The 13,514-nt window shown below is 46.3% G+C and overlaps 1 protein-coding gene across 1 annotated transcript in view; it reads left to right on the top strand.

Annotated features, from left to right (window-relative positions):
- UBE2W (ubiquitin conjugating enzyme E2 W (putative)) overlaps positions 1 to 13,514 on the top strand; it is a 42,671-nt gene that overhangs the window by 7,793 nt on the left and 21,364 nt on the right. The window contains exon 2 of the mRNA XM_018569175.1: positions 10,434 to 10,525. Coding sequence (XP_018424677.1) covers positions 10,434 to 10,525 — 92 coding nt within the window. The remainder of the gene's footprint in view (positions 1 to 10,433; positions 10,526 to 13,514) is intronic.

The raw sequence follows: 13,514 nt of genomic DNA, 5'->3' as shown, positions 1-13,514 counted from the left end.
GCAAGTCATTACATGCTGCTCGGCTTCCTAATTGGCCGGAATCTGTCTCCATGCTCCCTCATCACCTGATGATGAGGGAGCATGGAGACGGCTTCTGCCCAATCAGGAAGCCAGGCAGCAAGTCATTACACGCCGACTTGATTCCCAGCTAATCAGGAAGCCGTGCAGCAAGTCATTACACGCCGACTGGATTCCCAGCTAATCGGGAAGCCGTGCAGCAAGTCATTACACGCTGACTGGATTCCCAGCTAATCAGGAAGCCGTGCAGCTAGTCATTACACGCCGACTGGATTCCCAGCTAATCAGGAAGTCAGGCAGCAAGTCATTACACGCCGGCTGGATTCCCAGCTAATCAGGAAGTCAGGCAGCAAGTCATTACACGCCGGCTGGATTCCCAGCTAATCAGGAAGTCAGGCAGCAAGTCATTACACGCCGACTGGATTCCCAGCTAATCAGGAAGCCGTGCAGCAAGTCATTACACGCCGACTGGATTCCCAGCTAATCAGGAAGCCGGGCAGCAAGTCATTACACGCCGACTGGATTCCCAGCTAATCAGGAAGCCGGGCAGCAAGTCATTACACGCCGACTGGATTCCCAGCTAATCAGGAAGCCGGGCAGCAAGTCATTACACGCCGACTGGATTCCCAGCTAATCAGGAAGCCGGGCAGCAAGTCATTACACGCCGACTGGATTCCCAGCTAATCAGGAAGCCGGGCAGCAAGTCATTACACGCCGACTGGATTCCCAGCTAATCAGGAAGCCGGGCAGCAAGTCATTACACGCCGACTGGATTCCCAGCTAATCAGGAAGCCGTGCAGCAAGTCATTACACGCCGACTGTATTCCCAGCTAATCGGGAAGCCGGGCAGCAAGTCATTACACGCCGGCTGGATTCCCAGCTAATCAGGAAGCCGTGCAGCAAGTCATTACACGCCCTGCTGGATTCCCAGCTAATCAGGAAGCCGTGCAGCAAGTCATTACACGCCGACTGGATTCCCAGCTAATCAGGAAGCCGTGCAGCAAGTCATTACACGCCCTGCTGGATTCCCAGCTAATCAGGAAGCCGTGCAGCAAGTCATTACACGCCGACTGGATTCCCAGCTAATCAGGAAGCCGTGCAGCAAGTCATTACACGCCCTACTGGATTCCCAGCTAATCAGGAAGCCGTGCAGCAAGTCATTACACGCCGACTGGATTCCCAGCTAATCAGGAAGCCGTGCAGCAAGTCATTACACGCCGACTGGATTCCCAGCTAATCAGGAAGCCGTGCAGCAAGTCATTACACGCCGACTGGATTCCCAGCTAATCAGGAAGCCGTGCAGCAAGTCATTACACGCCGACTGGATTCCCAGCTAATCAGGAAGCCGTGCAGCAAGTCATTACACGCCGACTGGATTCCCAGCTAATCAGGAAGCCGGGCAGCAAGTCATTACACGCCGACTGGATTCCCAGCTAATCAGGAAGCCGGGCAGCAAGTCATTACACGCCGACTGGATTCCCAGCTAATCAGGAAGCCGGGCAGCAAGTCATTACACGCCGACTGGATTCCCAGCTAATCAGGAAGCCGGGCAGCAAGTCATTACACGCCGACTGGATTCCCAGCTAATCAGGAAGCCGGGCAGCAAGTCATTACACGCCGACTGGATTCCCAGCTAATCAGGAAGCCGTGCAGCAAGTCATTACACGCCGACTGGATTCCCAGCTAATCAGGAAGCCGTGCAGCAAGTCATTACACGCCGACTGGATTCCCAGCTAATCAGGAAGCCGGGCAGCAAGTCATTACACGCCGACTGGATTCCCAGCTAATCAGGAAGCCGTGCAGCAAGTCATTACACGCCGACTGTATTCCCAGCTAATCGGGAAGCCGGGCAGCAAGTCATTACACGCCGGCTGGATTCCCAGCTAATCAGGAAGCCGTGCAGCAAGTCATTACACGCCCTGCTGGATTCCCAGCTAATCAGGAAGCCGTGCAGCAAGTCATTACACGCCGACTGGATTCCCAGCTAATCAGGAAGCCGTGCAGCAAGTCATTACACGCCCTGCTGGATTCCCAGCTAATCAGGAAGCCGTGCAGCAAGTCATTACACGCCGACTGGATTCCCAGCTAATCAGGAAGCCGTGCAGCAAGTCATTACACGCCCTGCTGGATTCCCAGCTAATCAGGAAGCCGTGCAGCAAGTCATTACACGCCGACTGGATTCCCAGCTAATCAGGAAGCCGTGCAGCAAGTCATTACATGCCGACTGGATTCCCAGCTAATCGGGAAGCCTTAATGGGACTTCCGGTATCTGTATTGGTGAGTACCCCCCCAAAAAAATCGGTACTCGATACCGGAAAACCGGTGTAAGTGTCTCCCTACTCCTTACTTATACAGATTCCGCTTCCTCCGTTTGCAGTGCTGCACATTTCCAATGCAAGTCTAGATATCTTTGGTACTTATCTCGACGTTTTGTCATTTGTTATGTTACATGGAAGCTTTAAAGATCATATTGTGTGAATGCGCCAAGAAAAAACATTTTATCCAGCAGTGCCTCTTCTTTTGGATCGCCCAGCTGAAACATTTTGTGGGTAGGACACTAGTATATGGATTCTACAATTGATCAGATAACTAAGTGAAATAAATATATGAACATTGACAATGGATTGGTGCCAGCCAGCCGTCTATAGCAGTCTGTGACCTTTGTTCTCCCTGAGTTTGCTTTTCTGTTTTTTTTGCTTATTTGTTGTAAAATGAAAAATGAGCCCATTAAAGTGTCAGTCATCAATTCAGGTCATTATAGCCCGGCTACAGATCGACAAACATGACTCCCTGGCTTTGCTCTGGGGTTTCCACCAAGTGTTTGTGTATCCAGGGTGATTCATAGTAACACAGGTTAGTTAGCTTCATTTGTATCATTTACTTCACAGTGCTTCACAAAGACAATCGTTTTCCTGTTCTGGTATAACATCCATACACATTTATTTTTGCTGAAACCCTAAGGCCCCTTTCACACGGCTGGTCCGATTGGGTCTACCTGTCGGTTTTTCAGGCAGATGCGATCGGATGCTCAATGCAAGTCTATGGGCAGCTGTGTGTAAACAGACGAGCATCTGTTTACACCGGGGTACCCCCGACTCCGGCCAGGTCCAAGGAAACAGACGGATCAGAGATCTGCTTTGCCCGATCAGCACTGTGACTGCCCCACCTCTTCCCAGCCCAGACAGTTGCAGAGAGGTGCATTTTTGGCCCCTTTATGATGTGTAGGAAGGGTGGGTAATGTGCCACCACTGACTGGGCCAGACGGGGCAGTCACAGTTTTGAGCAGGCTTGGGTGAACTCAATCCCCCGGCTTTGACATTAGAGTCACTAACTTGGAACAAGCATGTAGCAAGTGAGGTCACACTAAAGTCTGCATACTTGCTCCAGTCAGTGCATTACAAAGTATTGAAGATGGTGAATCCCAATGGCAGCCGGGGAGTTAGCAAAAGGAGAGATCTATATTTCTCTCAGTATGTTTCCTTTATTGCATATGGCTGGTTGCTATAGACAACATACGTACTATTTCTTTAAATGAGATTCTGCTACAAGTGAGCACAGTAATATGAAACAATGTAAAAATGACATCTGATGGCTGCGGCCTCTGGGGCCTGTTTATATCCGGCACGGCAAGTCTCACTTTCCTGGCCATGCCTGTGCATTACAGCCCCCTGAACTTCTGTGTTTCGAGACCAGGAGTGGTGAAAAATACAACCCCATAAAAGTCTAAGGGGCTGTAATGCGCAGGCGCGGCCAGGATGCACATAATCACTTGAGGCCATGGCTGTCGGATCCAAGGAATGCATCTTTGGAGGGGAAGAGTGGCAGGGTTTAGATCTGGACAAAGGAATGTAAAGGATATGTGTACTTTCAAGGCGCACTTATCCTTTACGTTTCATTTCCTTTTCTTTAAATTTTGGAGTATCCCAGGAAGCTGCATACAGTTACTAGGCATTGCAAATGAATATTTAAAATGGCCGTGCCCGCAAAGAATTTAGGGTATGTATACACACAGGCTTTTTAGAAGGCATGTAAAATAATTACATGTATGCATTTCTTCAGTGTACTTGTGTTCTTGTCCCGTACAGTCTGATCATGCACAGTCTTCCCTACGGTCTGATCATGTAAAGTCTTCCGTACGGTCTGATCATGTACAGTCTTCCGTAGGTCTGATCATGTACAGTCTGATCATGTACAGTCTTCCGTACGGTCTGATCATGTACAGTCTGATCATGTACAGTCTTCCGTACGGTCTGATCATGTACAGTCTGATCATGTACAGTCTTCCGTACGGTCTGATCATGTACAGTCTGATCATGTACAGTCTTCCGTACGGTCTGATCATGTACAGTCTGATCATGTACAGTCTTCCGTACGGTCTGATCATGTACAGTCTGATCATGTACAGTCTTCCGTACGGTCTGATCATGTACAGTCTGATCATGTACAGTCTTCCGTACGGTCTGATCATGTACAGTCTGATCATGTACAGTCTTCCGTACGGTCTGATCATGTACAGTCTGATCATGTACAGTCTTCCGTACGGTCTGATCATGTACAGTCTGATCATGTACAGTCTTCCGTACGGTCTGATCATGTACAGTCTGATCATGTACAGTCTTCCGTACGGTCTGATCATGTACAGTCTGATCATGTACAGTCTTCCGTACGGTCTGATCATGTACAGTCTGATCATGTACAGTCTTCCGTACGGTCTGATCATGTACAGTCTGATCATGTACAGTCTTCCGTACGGTCTGATCATGTACAGTCTGATCATGTACAGTCTTCCGTACGGTCTGATCATGTACAGTCTGATCATGTACAGTCTTCCGTACGGTCTGATCATGTACAGTCTGATCATGTACAGTCTTCCGTACGGTCTGATCATGTACAGTCTGATCATGTACAGTCTTCCGTACGGTCTGATCATGTACAGTCTGATCATGTACAGTCTTCCGTACGGTCTGATCATGTACAGTCTGATCATGTACAGTCTTCCGTACGGTCTGATCATGTACAGTCTGATCATGTACAGTCTTCCGTACGGTCTGATCATGTACAGTCTGATCATGTACAGTCTTCCGTACGGTCTGATCATGTACAGTCTGATCATGTACAGTCTTCCGTACGGTCTGATCATGTACAGTCTGATCATGTACAGTCTTCCGTACGGTCTGATCATGTACAGTCTGATCATGTACAGTCTTCCGTACGGTCTGATCATGTACAGTCTGATCATGTACAGTCTTCCGTACGGTCTGATCATGTACAGTCTGATCATGTACAGTCTTCCGTACGGTCTGATCATGTACAGTCTGATCATGTACAGTCTTCCGTACGGTCTGATCATGTACAGTCTGATCATGTACAGTCTTCCGTACGGTCTGATCATGTACAGTCTGATCATGTACAGTCTTCCGTACGGTCTGATCATGTACAGTCTGATCATGTACAGTCTTCCGTACGGTCTGATCATGTACAGTCTGATCATGTACAGTCTTCCGTACGGTCTGATCATGTACAGTCTGATCATGTACAGTCTTCCGTACGGTCTGATCATGTACAGTCTGATCATGTACAGTCTTCCGTACGGTCTGATCATGTACAGTCTGATCATGTACAGTCTTCCGTACGGTCTGATCATGTACAGTCTGATCATGTACAGTCTTCCGTACGGTCTGATCATGTACAGTCTGATCATGTACAGTCTTCCGTACGGTCTGATCATGTACAGTCTGATCATGTACAGTCTTCCGTACGGTCTGATCATGTACAGTCTGATCATGTACAGTCTTCCCTACGGTCTGATCATCATCTTTTCATTTGTGCGATTTTGCTTGGAAAACTGTGTGGTTTTTTAATGCATAGAGATGTCTATGGGACCCAAACCGCGCAACGACTGCCCGAAAATAGCTCCTGCACCTTTTTGAGCGACAGCCGATTTCTACAGCGCAACAAATCGCAAAGGTGTGAACAGCTTCCATAGACTCGAATGCTAAATCTGCACGATAAATCGCTTAGGTGCTTGTTTGTCACAGCGCTCCCTGCATCACATTGGAATCTTCCTCAACTTCCTTACGTCAATACACGGGGGGTAATTTATCAAAACTGGAGCAGACAAAATCTGGAGTAGCTGTGCCTGGCAACCAATCAGCTTCTCTCTTCAGTTTGTCCAGTTAAGAAAATAAAAGCGAGAAGCTGATTGGTTGCCATGCACAGCTGCTCCAGATTTTGATCAATTCCCTTCTCCGTGTATAGAATGTGATGATTGCAGACCACTACAGAGGAGGGGAGAGACTCTAGAAGGACCGGTCTAAAGGTGGCCATACACTGTACAACCATCGCAAGACCTTAGTCTTGCGATGGTTGTAAAGTGATTAAAAAAACGTACGATCTGCCTATCTTGGACAGGCAGATCGTACTCTCGATCATCGCAAGCCCGCTCCCCTGAGGAGCAGTGTATGGGCACCTTTAGAAGAAGCCAGCTCAGAGCTTCAGGTGAGTATAACACAAATGAGCCATTAACCCTTGCAGTATGGGGTAGCCTCGCTGCAAAGGGTTATTAAACAAGTTTCCTGGAGTTCTGCTTTAATAATAATAACCCTGTCTGTAATGTTCTGGCAGATTTCATTATCAGTTGTAAACTAGATCTGAACAGTGTCTGTCCTAGCAGAGGATCTAGAACAGGGGTAGCCAAACTCCGGTCCTCCAGCTGTGGTGGAACTACAAATCCCACGAGGCATTGCAAGATTCTCACAGCCACAGACATGACTCCCGGAGAGAGATGCATCATGGGATTTGTAGTTTCACCACAGCTGGAGGGCCGGAGTTTGGCTACCCCTGATCTAGAAGCATTGTAGTGTAATGAGAGGAAGCTCAGAGTGTCTCTGGATTTCTATGATGACAGCTAGAGTTTCCTGTCACTATAAAATTGTACAGAGAAGCTTGCAGTCTGTCCAAAGGCCTGTCCACAGACACATCTAAAAGGTAAGAAATATGTGTTTTAAACCTTTTTTTTTGCCAGAAAAAATGTAAATACACTTTAAGGCAGTCTCCACCCCTTTCTGAAAAGTAATCCGCAGTGGATCTGTTTTCATAGGGCAGCAGAGCAGCATCCGCCTGGTGCTAAGGAGGTGTTACTGCCGCCTTATGAATGCAAGTTTTTTTTTTTATATCCCAGTGGGATTTTCTGTTGGAATACTGCGCCTCAAACGCGAATCCACATAGTTGTGAACCGGTCCCATTTATTCCAGTTGTCGCATTCGACAAGCGGCACTGCCTGTCAAGAGCGACATTTTGCAGATGGAGTGCTAGCATTGCAGCGGGTGGCTGGGGGCAGTAAAACCGCACATTCGCCACGCCTTTTTACCTCCTGTGTGATCTAAGCCTAAGTATTGCCCTGAAACATGCAAATACTGCAGTAAACAAGATGGTTCTGCTTTGTTGTGAGGCCTTCTCTGACCTGCTTTTTTCTTTCTGATAGTAAAGTGCCATACACACGGATAGTTCTCGGCGCACTCATAGTACTTTACAATCTACAAGATTTCATCCGGATGCTCACATTGTTGACAGTACATAATGGCAGGTCTTGGTGATCCTTAGATTGCTGGTGTGGTGCAACCTACATGCCTCTGTAGCTGTGCTGTACATAGCTTCAATTTTATTTGTCTATACTATGTAATCTGTCTGTCATTTCTTTGCTAATGTCAGGTTATTTTTATTCTAGGCCATCAGTCACAGCCTCCTAGGCTGTGCTAAGGAAGCGATGGGTCTGTTCTACATTGCATACACACGTTTTTCATTATCCTGTAACTTCCAAAGCATGGCAAAGCAGATGAATTGAAAAGGTTAAGCACTCGATGAAATCCCCAGATAGGCAATTCATTCCCCCAGCTGTGAAGAAGAGAGGCTTCATTTCAGATGACCTGATGAAATATTTGCATGCTGTGTCTTCAGATGATTTTATTCATACGTATTGCTGTGTATTACCAGATACTACAAGGGGGTCATTATTGCAAGTCGTTACATCAATAATGATTCCGCTAGGGTACTGTGTGCATGTATTCAAGTATTGTATGATTACTGCGGGACATAGTATAACAAAAGAAAGCCTGAGTCTTCAGCATTTGAAGATTTTATGTTCTTTACTAATATGATTGTAGAATCATACCCTTCGTTCACATTCTTCATCTGTATCTTACAGTTCATTGAACTAGTGCCAGCTATTTAGCACTATAAAGTGATCTATGTGTACTGAGCCTGTTTGCCTTGCTGTCGACTTTATTATTATTTTTTTTCCAAGCTTTGATATGTTTGTACTGCCTGTATATGTCGGGATTTTATGATTATTGTAGTTTCATTCAGCCTGACTTTTGCCTTTGTCTCCTTTTGTCAACTTTGAACCAGCTTTAGAGTGCCAAAACAATCAAACGTTTCCAAGGAACCCACCACTATCAGTTTAGATTGTTTCATGGTTTTGAGAACCTATTGGTGATAGACAAAGTGTGTCCCATCCCACTCCTGACGGAAGCAAACCCCAAAAGCAGGGTGGGTGTGGTAGCGACAGCAGATGCCTCCGCAGAGCATATGAAGATTCAAATAGAAGGTCACTCGCACTCCAAAACGATGCCAAGTCAATCTCTTTATTGACTATGGTAGTGTAACATCTCAGAGCGAAGTTTCACAACCTAGTGGTCCCTGTTTGCCTGAAGAAGGGACCACTAGGTTTCCGAAACGTCGCTCCGAGATGTTACACTATCATAGTCAATAAAGGGATTGGCTTTGTTTTGGCGTGCGAGTGACCTTCTATTTGAATTGTCCTATTGGTGATACGTTGCCTTAATCCATTTGTTTGTGTGATTGAAAGCTGTTTGTAAATGGTTGAAATCGCCTGAAAATTGCCACATGGCAACTAGCTTTCACAGCTTTTCAAACAAATACATAATGGCAGCCCACCATTTGTTATAACGTTATATAATTAAAGCCGAACTCTGGGGAAACTCCACAGCCCCACAACCCAGATCCATTTGTTTGTGTGATTGAAAAATTAACATAAGTGTTAATTTTACTTACCTAAAACCTTGGTCACATACACTCCAGTCCTGATGCTCTCTTCTATTAACATGAGGCGATGTCCATCCTCAGGTGCCCACGTCACTGCCTGCATGACATGGACACTTGGTATTGGCTGTCTAGAAGCAGGGTCCTCTGTCAGCACAAAGAAACTCCCGGGGACTAGCCTGCATGGACACTATCTGATGTTTTGGTTTAGTGGCCCCTTGAAGCAGCTCTGGCATTGGACATGGACAGTGGATTTAGGTGACTATAGCTTGCTTCCCAAGGTTGGGAAAAAAACATGCAAATTGTGTTAGAGGGGGTGGGTTTATGTTTTGCCCAGAGTGGGTTTTAAACCATGTCAGTAGAAAGCATTGGTAAAAGGTTGCATCCACCTGTCTGGTTGTTTTTGCTAGAAAAGCTTGTAACCCCTAACCTAAACCTTAATATAAGGCCACCTATGGTGATCGCTGCTTAATGACAAACTTTAACTTAAAGTATAATTAAACCTGGCAATATATCTACTGCTAGCAGTAGATATATGCAAAAACATAAAAAAAAAAAGTTACCAAATAGATTTAAACTTACATGTGTCTCCGCCGCTCGCTCCCATCCGAAGTTCAGAAGCTTGGGTGGCCGTGAAGGATCATGGGGTGGACGCATGCGCAGTAGAGATATTGGTCCGGGAGAAGAGATGAGACACAGTGTAAGTCAATGCATGCAGCCTGGCAGCGTGCACCTGCTCAGACTCCTTGGGACACAGGGGACACAGCAGTCAGCGCTGGATCAGAGACCGGCACCAGCTGAAAACTACTGGAAGGAAGATGATCGGATCAATAGGCGTCATTTAAAGTAAGTCCTTACACTAGCATTGGGGGGGAGAGGGGGAGGGAAGGAAACAAATTTGACTTTAATATCACTTTAACACTTAGGTTTAAAAGCTGAGCTATTAATTTCAACTATCGGGCTAATTTTTTTTATCTTATGTGGTACAAGTGTGAGTACCCAAATATAACAGTCCTGTGCTGAAATGTACAAGCCCCAGACTGCTGGCACCTAAAACTTCTGATTCTGTACCTATGTGACTGTTGGATCATTGAACCTGCCCAAATTAAGTGCTGTTTGTAGGACAGATAGACAGGAAGGGCCAACAAGACCAATTTTGTTGTCCCTGTAGTTTGGACGTATCTGAATGTATTATACTTTTACAAACATATTTTTTGTTGTTGTGATTATGTTTCTTTCACCTAATATATATATAAAGATATATACATATTTTTTTCTTTAGTGTGTGGAAATCTAATACAATGTAAACTAAAAAAATTATTTATCCATATCGCCCATTATTTTATATTTTTCAGAAACGGCTTCAGAAGGAATTGTTGGCTTTACAAAATGAGCCACCACCTGGAATGACGTTAAATGAAAAGAGTGTTCAGAATTCTATTACGCAGTAAGTAAAATGAAACCAATCCACGTTAAGCCCTGAGCATTACACAAGTAGTTTTTTTTACTGTGTAAAGAATTGATGGTTAAGTTCTGGTGTGACTAGGTGAGAGGTATAAGTGTATGAAGCCATTAAAGTGCATTTGTGTCCAATGCATTCTACTCTGAATTAGGAGTTTGAAAAATAAGTTGCAATGCCATAGCATACCTTCTGAAGGGAGATTTCCTAGCTTCAGTAGACATCAAAGATGCTTACCTGCATGTGCCAATTTTCCCTTGACATCATCTGATTTTGCGCTTTGCTTTGGGGAAAATCATTTTCAGTTCACGGTAGACACACTATTGGCTCAGAGTTCTCCCTGATCTATGCCTTTCTTTCAGTGAAGATCATTCCTCGTCTGCTCTGCAGAATTGTGGTGGAGGGAATTCCACTAATTCTCATTGCTCCAAGCGGGCCCATAATAGTGTGGCACACAGACATGCTCGGATGCTGGCGGATTCCCCTCGCCTGCTTCCAGATCGTCCAAACCTGCTGTCTCAAGGTCCAGTGTTCATCCTGCTTCTCAGGAGTCTGTCTTACTCTGCGATTCCTGCACTCTTGCAGGCCTGGAAGTCCACCTCTTGTAAGGTGTACCATCGTACCTGGAGGATCTACTTTGCGAGCAGAGGCACCAGGCAAATTGGATAAAATTCACTGAACCTCTTTATCAATCTCTGGACAACAGAATCACACAGTTTTATTTTTTTTCTACCTAGATGATTATTTCCTGTCCAAACGGATCCTGATTAGTCAGTGCTAATACCACCTTTCTGCTAGGGCAGGACACCACAAGTTGTTCAGTTTCCCATAATGGTACTGGAGGCCATTGATTACCACTATCCATGTCTGCCACCCCCAGGGGTTTGTAGAACCCCGTTGATCTCACTAACATTCTCCAAGATTTCTAAAGGGTTTGGTTATTTAACTGCTGTACCAAAATTTTCTCTGTGACAACTCCGTAATCAGGTGTGGCCTCTTGCTCTTCTATTTCTCCCAGTTACACATCTAGAGGAGATGTGTCATTATTAGGAACATTACTCAGGAGAAAGCGTGACAAACGTATCCTTAACAACATTACCCTTGGTCACCCTGACAGGGGACAACACCTTTATCACACCATTACACTCCTAGCAATAGTAAGTAATGATCATTTACTATGCAGTAAGCCAGGGACAACAGCCACTTCATTAATCATTTCCTCAACAGCTATTTCTATAGTCGCCATTTATACAGACAACCCCAGCACTATGGCCTCACAGGTCTTCAGGAATTACAATACAAGAGTCCAATAATGCCAGGGTAGACTTTCTGGCAATATTTACCACACTGATTGAACGGGCATGCAGGGAGAGGCATCGAGGCAGACTGCAGTCCATAGGCTTCCCCTGGTTTGGACTGGTGGCAATGGTATGACCTGGCTCACTGCAGTGCCAACAGTTCATGCGGGCTTGAGACCAGTACACGGTATTGTCGAGGTAACCTTGGGGCCCCTTTTCTTACCCTCGAATAGGTATGCTGTTTGTTGGGTTTTACAGGTGATGGTAGCTTCTGGCACTCTGCACAGGTGAGCAAAGCAGCCAAGAGTAGGTCCTCAGTAGTGAAGTAGCTTTTAATGCTCGCCACCAGCTCCTCTGCTGTAATTCCTGGGGCGGGGCCATAGTTACCTGTTCCTGTGGAAATGGTCCATGGTTTCCTGTTCTGTGACTTGGGCCACTGCGACCAGCTCTGGCTGGAGCCATTTTTTAGAAGATGGGCCAGTTCATGCATCTGACCAGATGGTTACTTTTCTGGTCACCCTGTAGTCAAGTAGTTACACCTAGCTGACAGAGGATCTCTGTCTCCAGGCATTCATAATATGCAGCCACCTTGGGGGCCAGGTTGAAATATGAGCTTGCTGAGCATTTCTAGAGTGAAAAGGTGCCAGAATACCTGTCCTTGAGCCACTGTTTCCAGTCTGCGAGCCTCTCAAATGTGTAAAAGAAGACCTCCATGTCATCATGTGGGGTCAGCTTCTGTAGGAATTGGCTAGCACATAAATCTTCACTTTAGCTAGTGCTGCTTACTAATGCCCTTTCTAACCCCAGCTGTTTTACCAGAGCAGTACATTGCTCCCTTTGCACTTCCAGGGCCTTCTGTTGTCCCTCCAGGAGAGGAAATATGTGGCTGTTGTCCTCCTTACTGGCTTTCTTTTGCACCTCCAGCTCGACTGCAAAGTGTTGGGTTGTGTCCTCCAAAGCCCTCAGCTGTACTTTGGTGGCCTCCTATTGTGCAACCATAGCCTGTACAAGGCCCTTCACCGCATCCTCCATTTTATGAGCAGCCACAGCAATTCCCAGCATAACGTGTGTCTGTCCCTTTAATTTCAAACTTCTCTTTCTAGGAATTCACTGCCCGCATTCTCCACCAAACATGACGGAAAACCTGCTCAGATGGTAGCTCTGTGGCAGGAATACACCACACCACACAGTCTCAGTGAGGGATGACTGGTCCCAAGTTTTATTATTTGTAGCAGATTAACAGAAAAGATGGTTCACTTCAGCATAAAAACAAAGTCCTGCTTAGGCCTCATTCACACACAAATCGGCCTGCACGTACAGCTCCGTGCTGCGTGCGGGGCCGTACCAAGTAGCTGCCGGGAAGGACAGGTGCTGCGTGTGATTAGAACGCAGCCCCCGTCCTCCTCTATGGGGCTGCGCGGCCATATGCCCCCCTACGCTCACCTCATTTGCAGGTCCGTAGGGGTGCGGGTGATCGTATCCATACGCCGCCGGAATGGAACATGTATGCGTCCCGACCCAGAAAACCCGCAGACGCCTCAATCCACTAGTCCACCTGCCAGGTATTCTGACAGGTGGACTAGTGGATTGAGGCGTCCAGGCTGGGGACCCACCCAATCTTTTCTGCAGCCTGAGCTCCAGGCCCAACAAAGGAATTTTCCAATCAGCCTCTTAACCTC

The sequence above is a fragment of the Nanorana parkeri genome, unplaced genomic scaffold, assembly GCF_000935625.1.
Source record: "Nanorana parkeri isolate BGI_ZX_2015 unplaced genomic scaffold, ASM93562v1 scaffold1296, whole genome shotgun sequence".
NCBI classification, from domain to species: Eukaryota; Metazoa; Chordata; class Amphibia; order Anura; family Dicroglossidae; genus Nanorana; species Nanorana parkeri.
The sequence above is the reverse complement of the archived record's forward strand: the minus strand, read 5'-3'. Positions and strand labels throughout refer to the sequence as shown.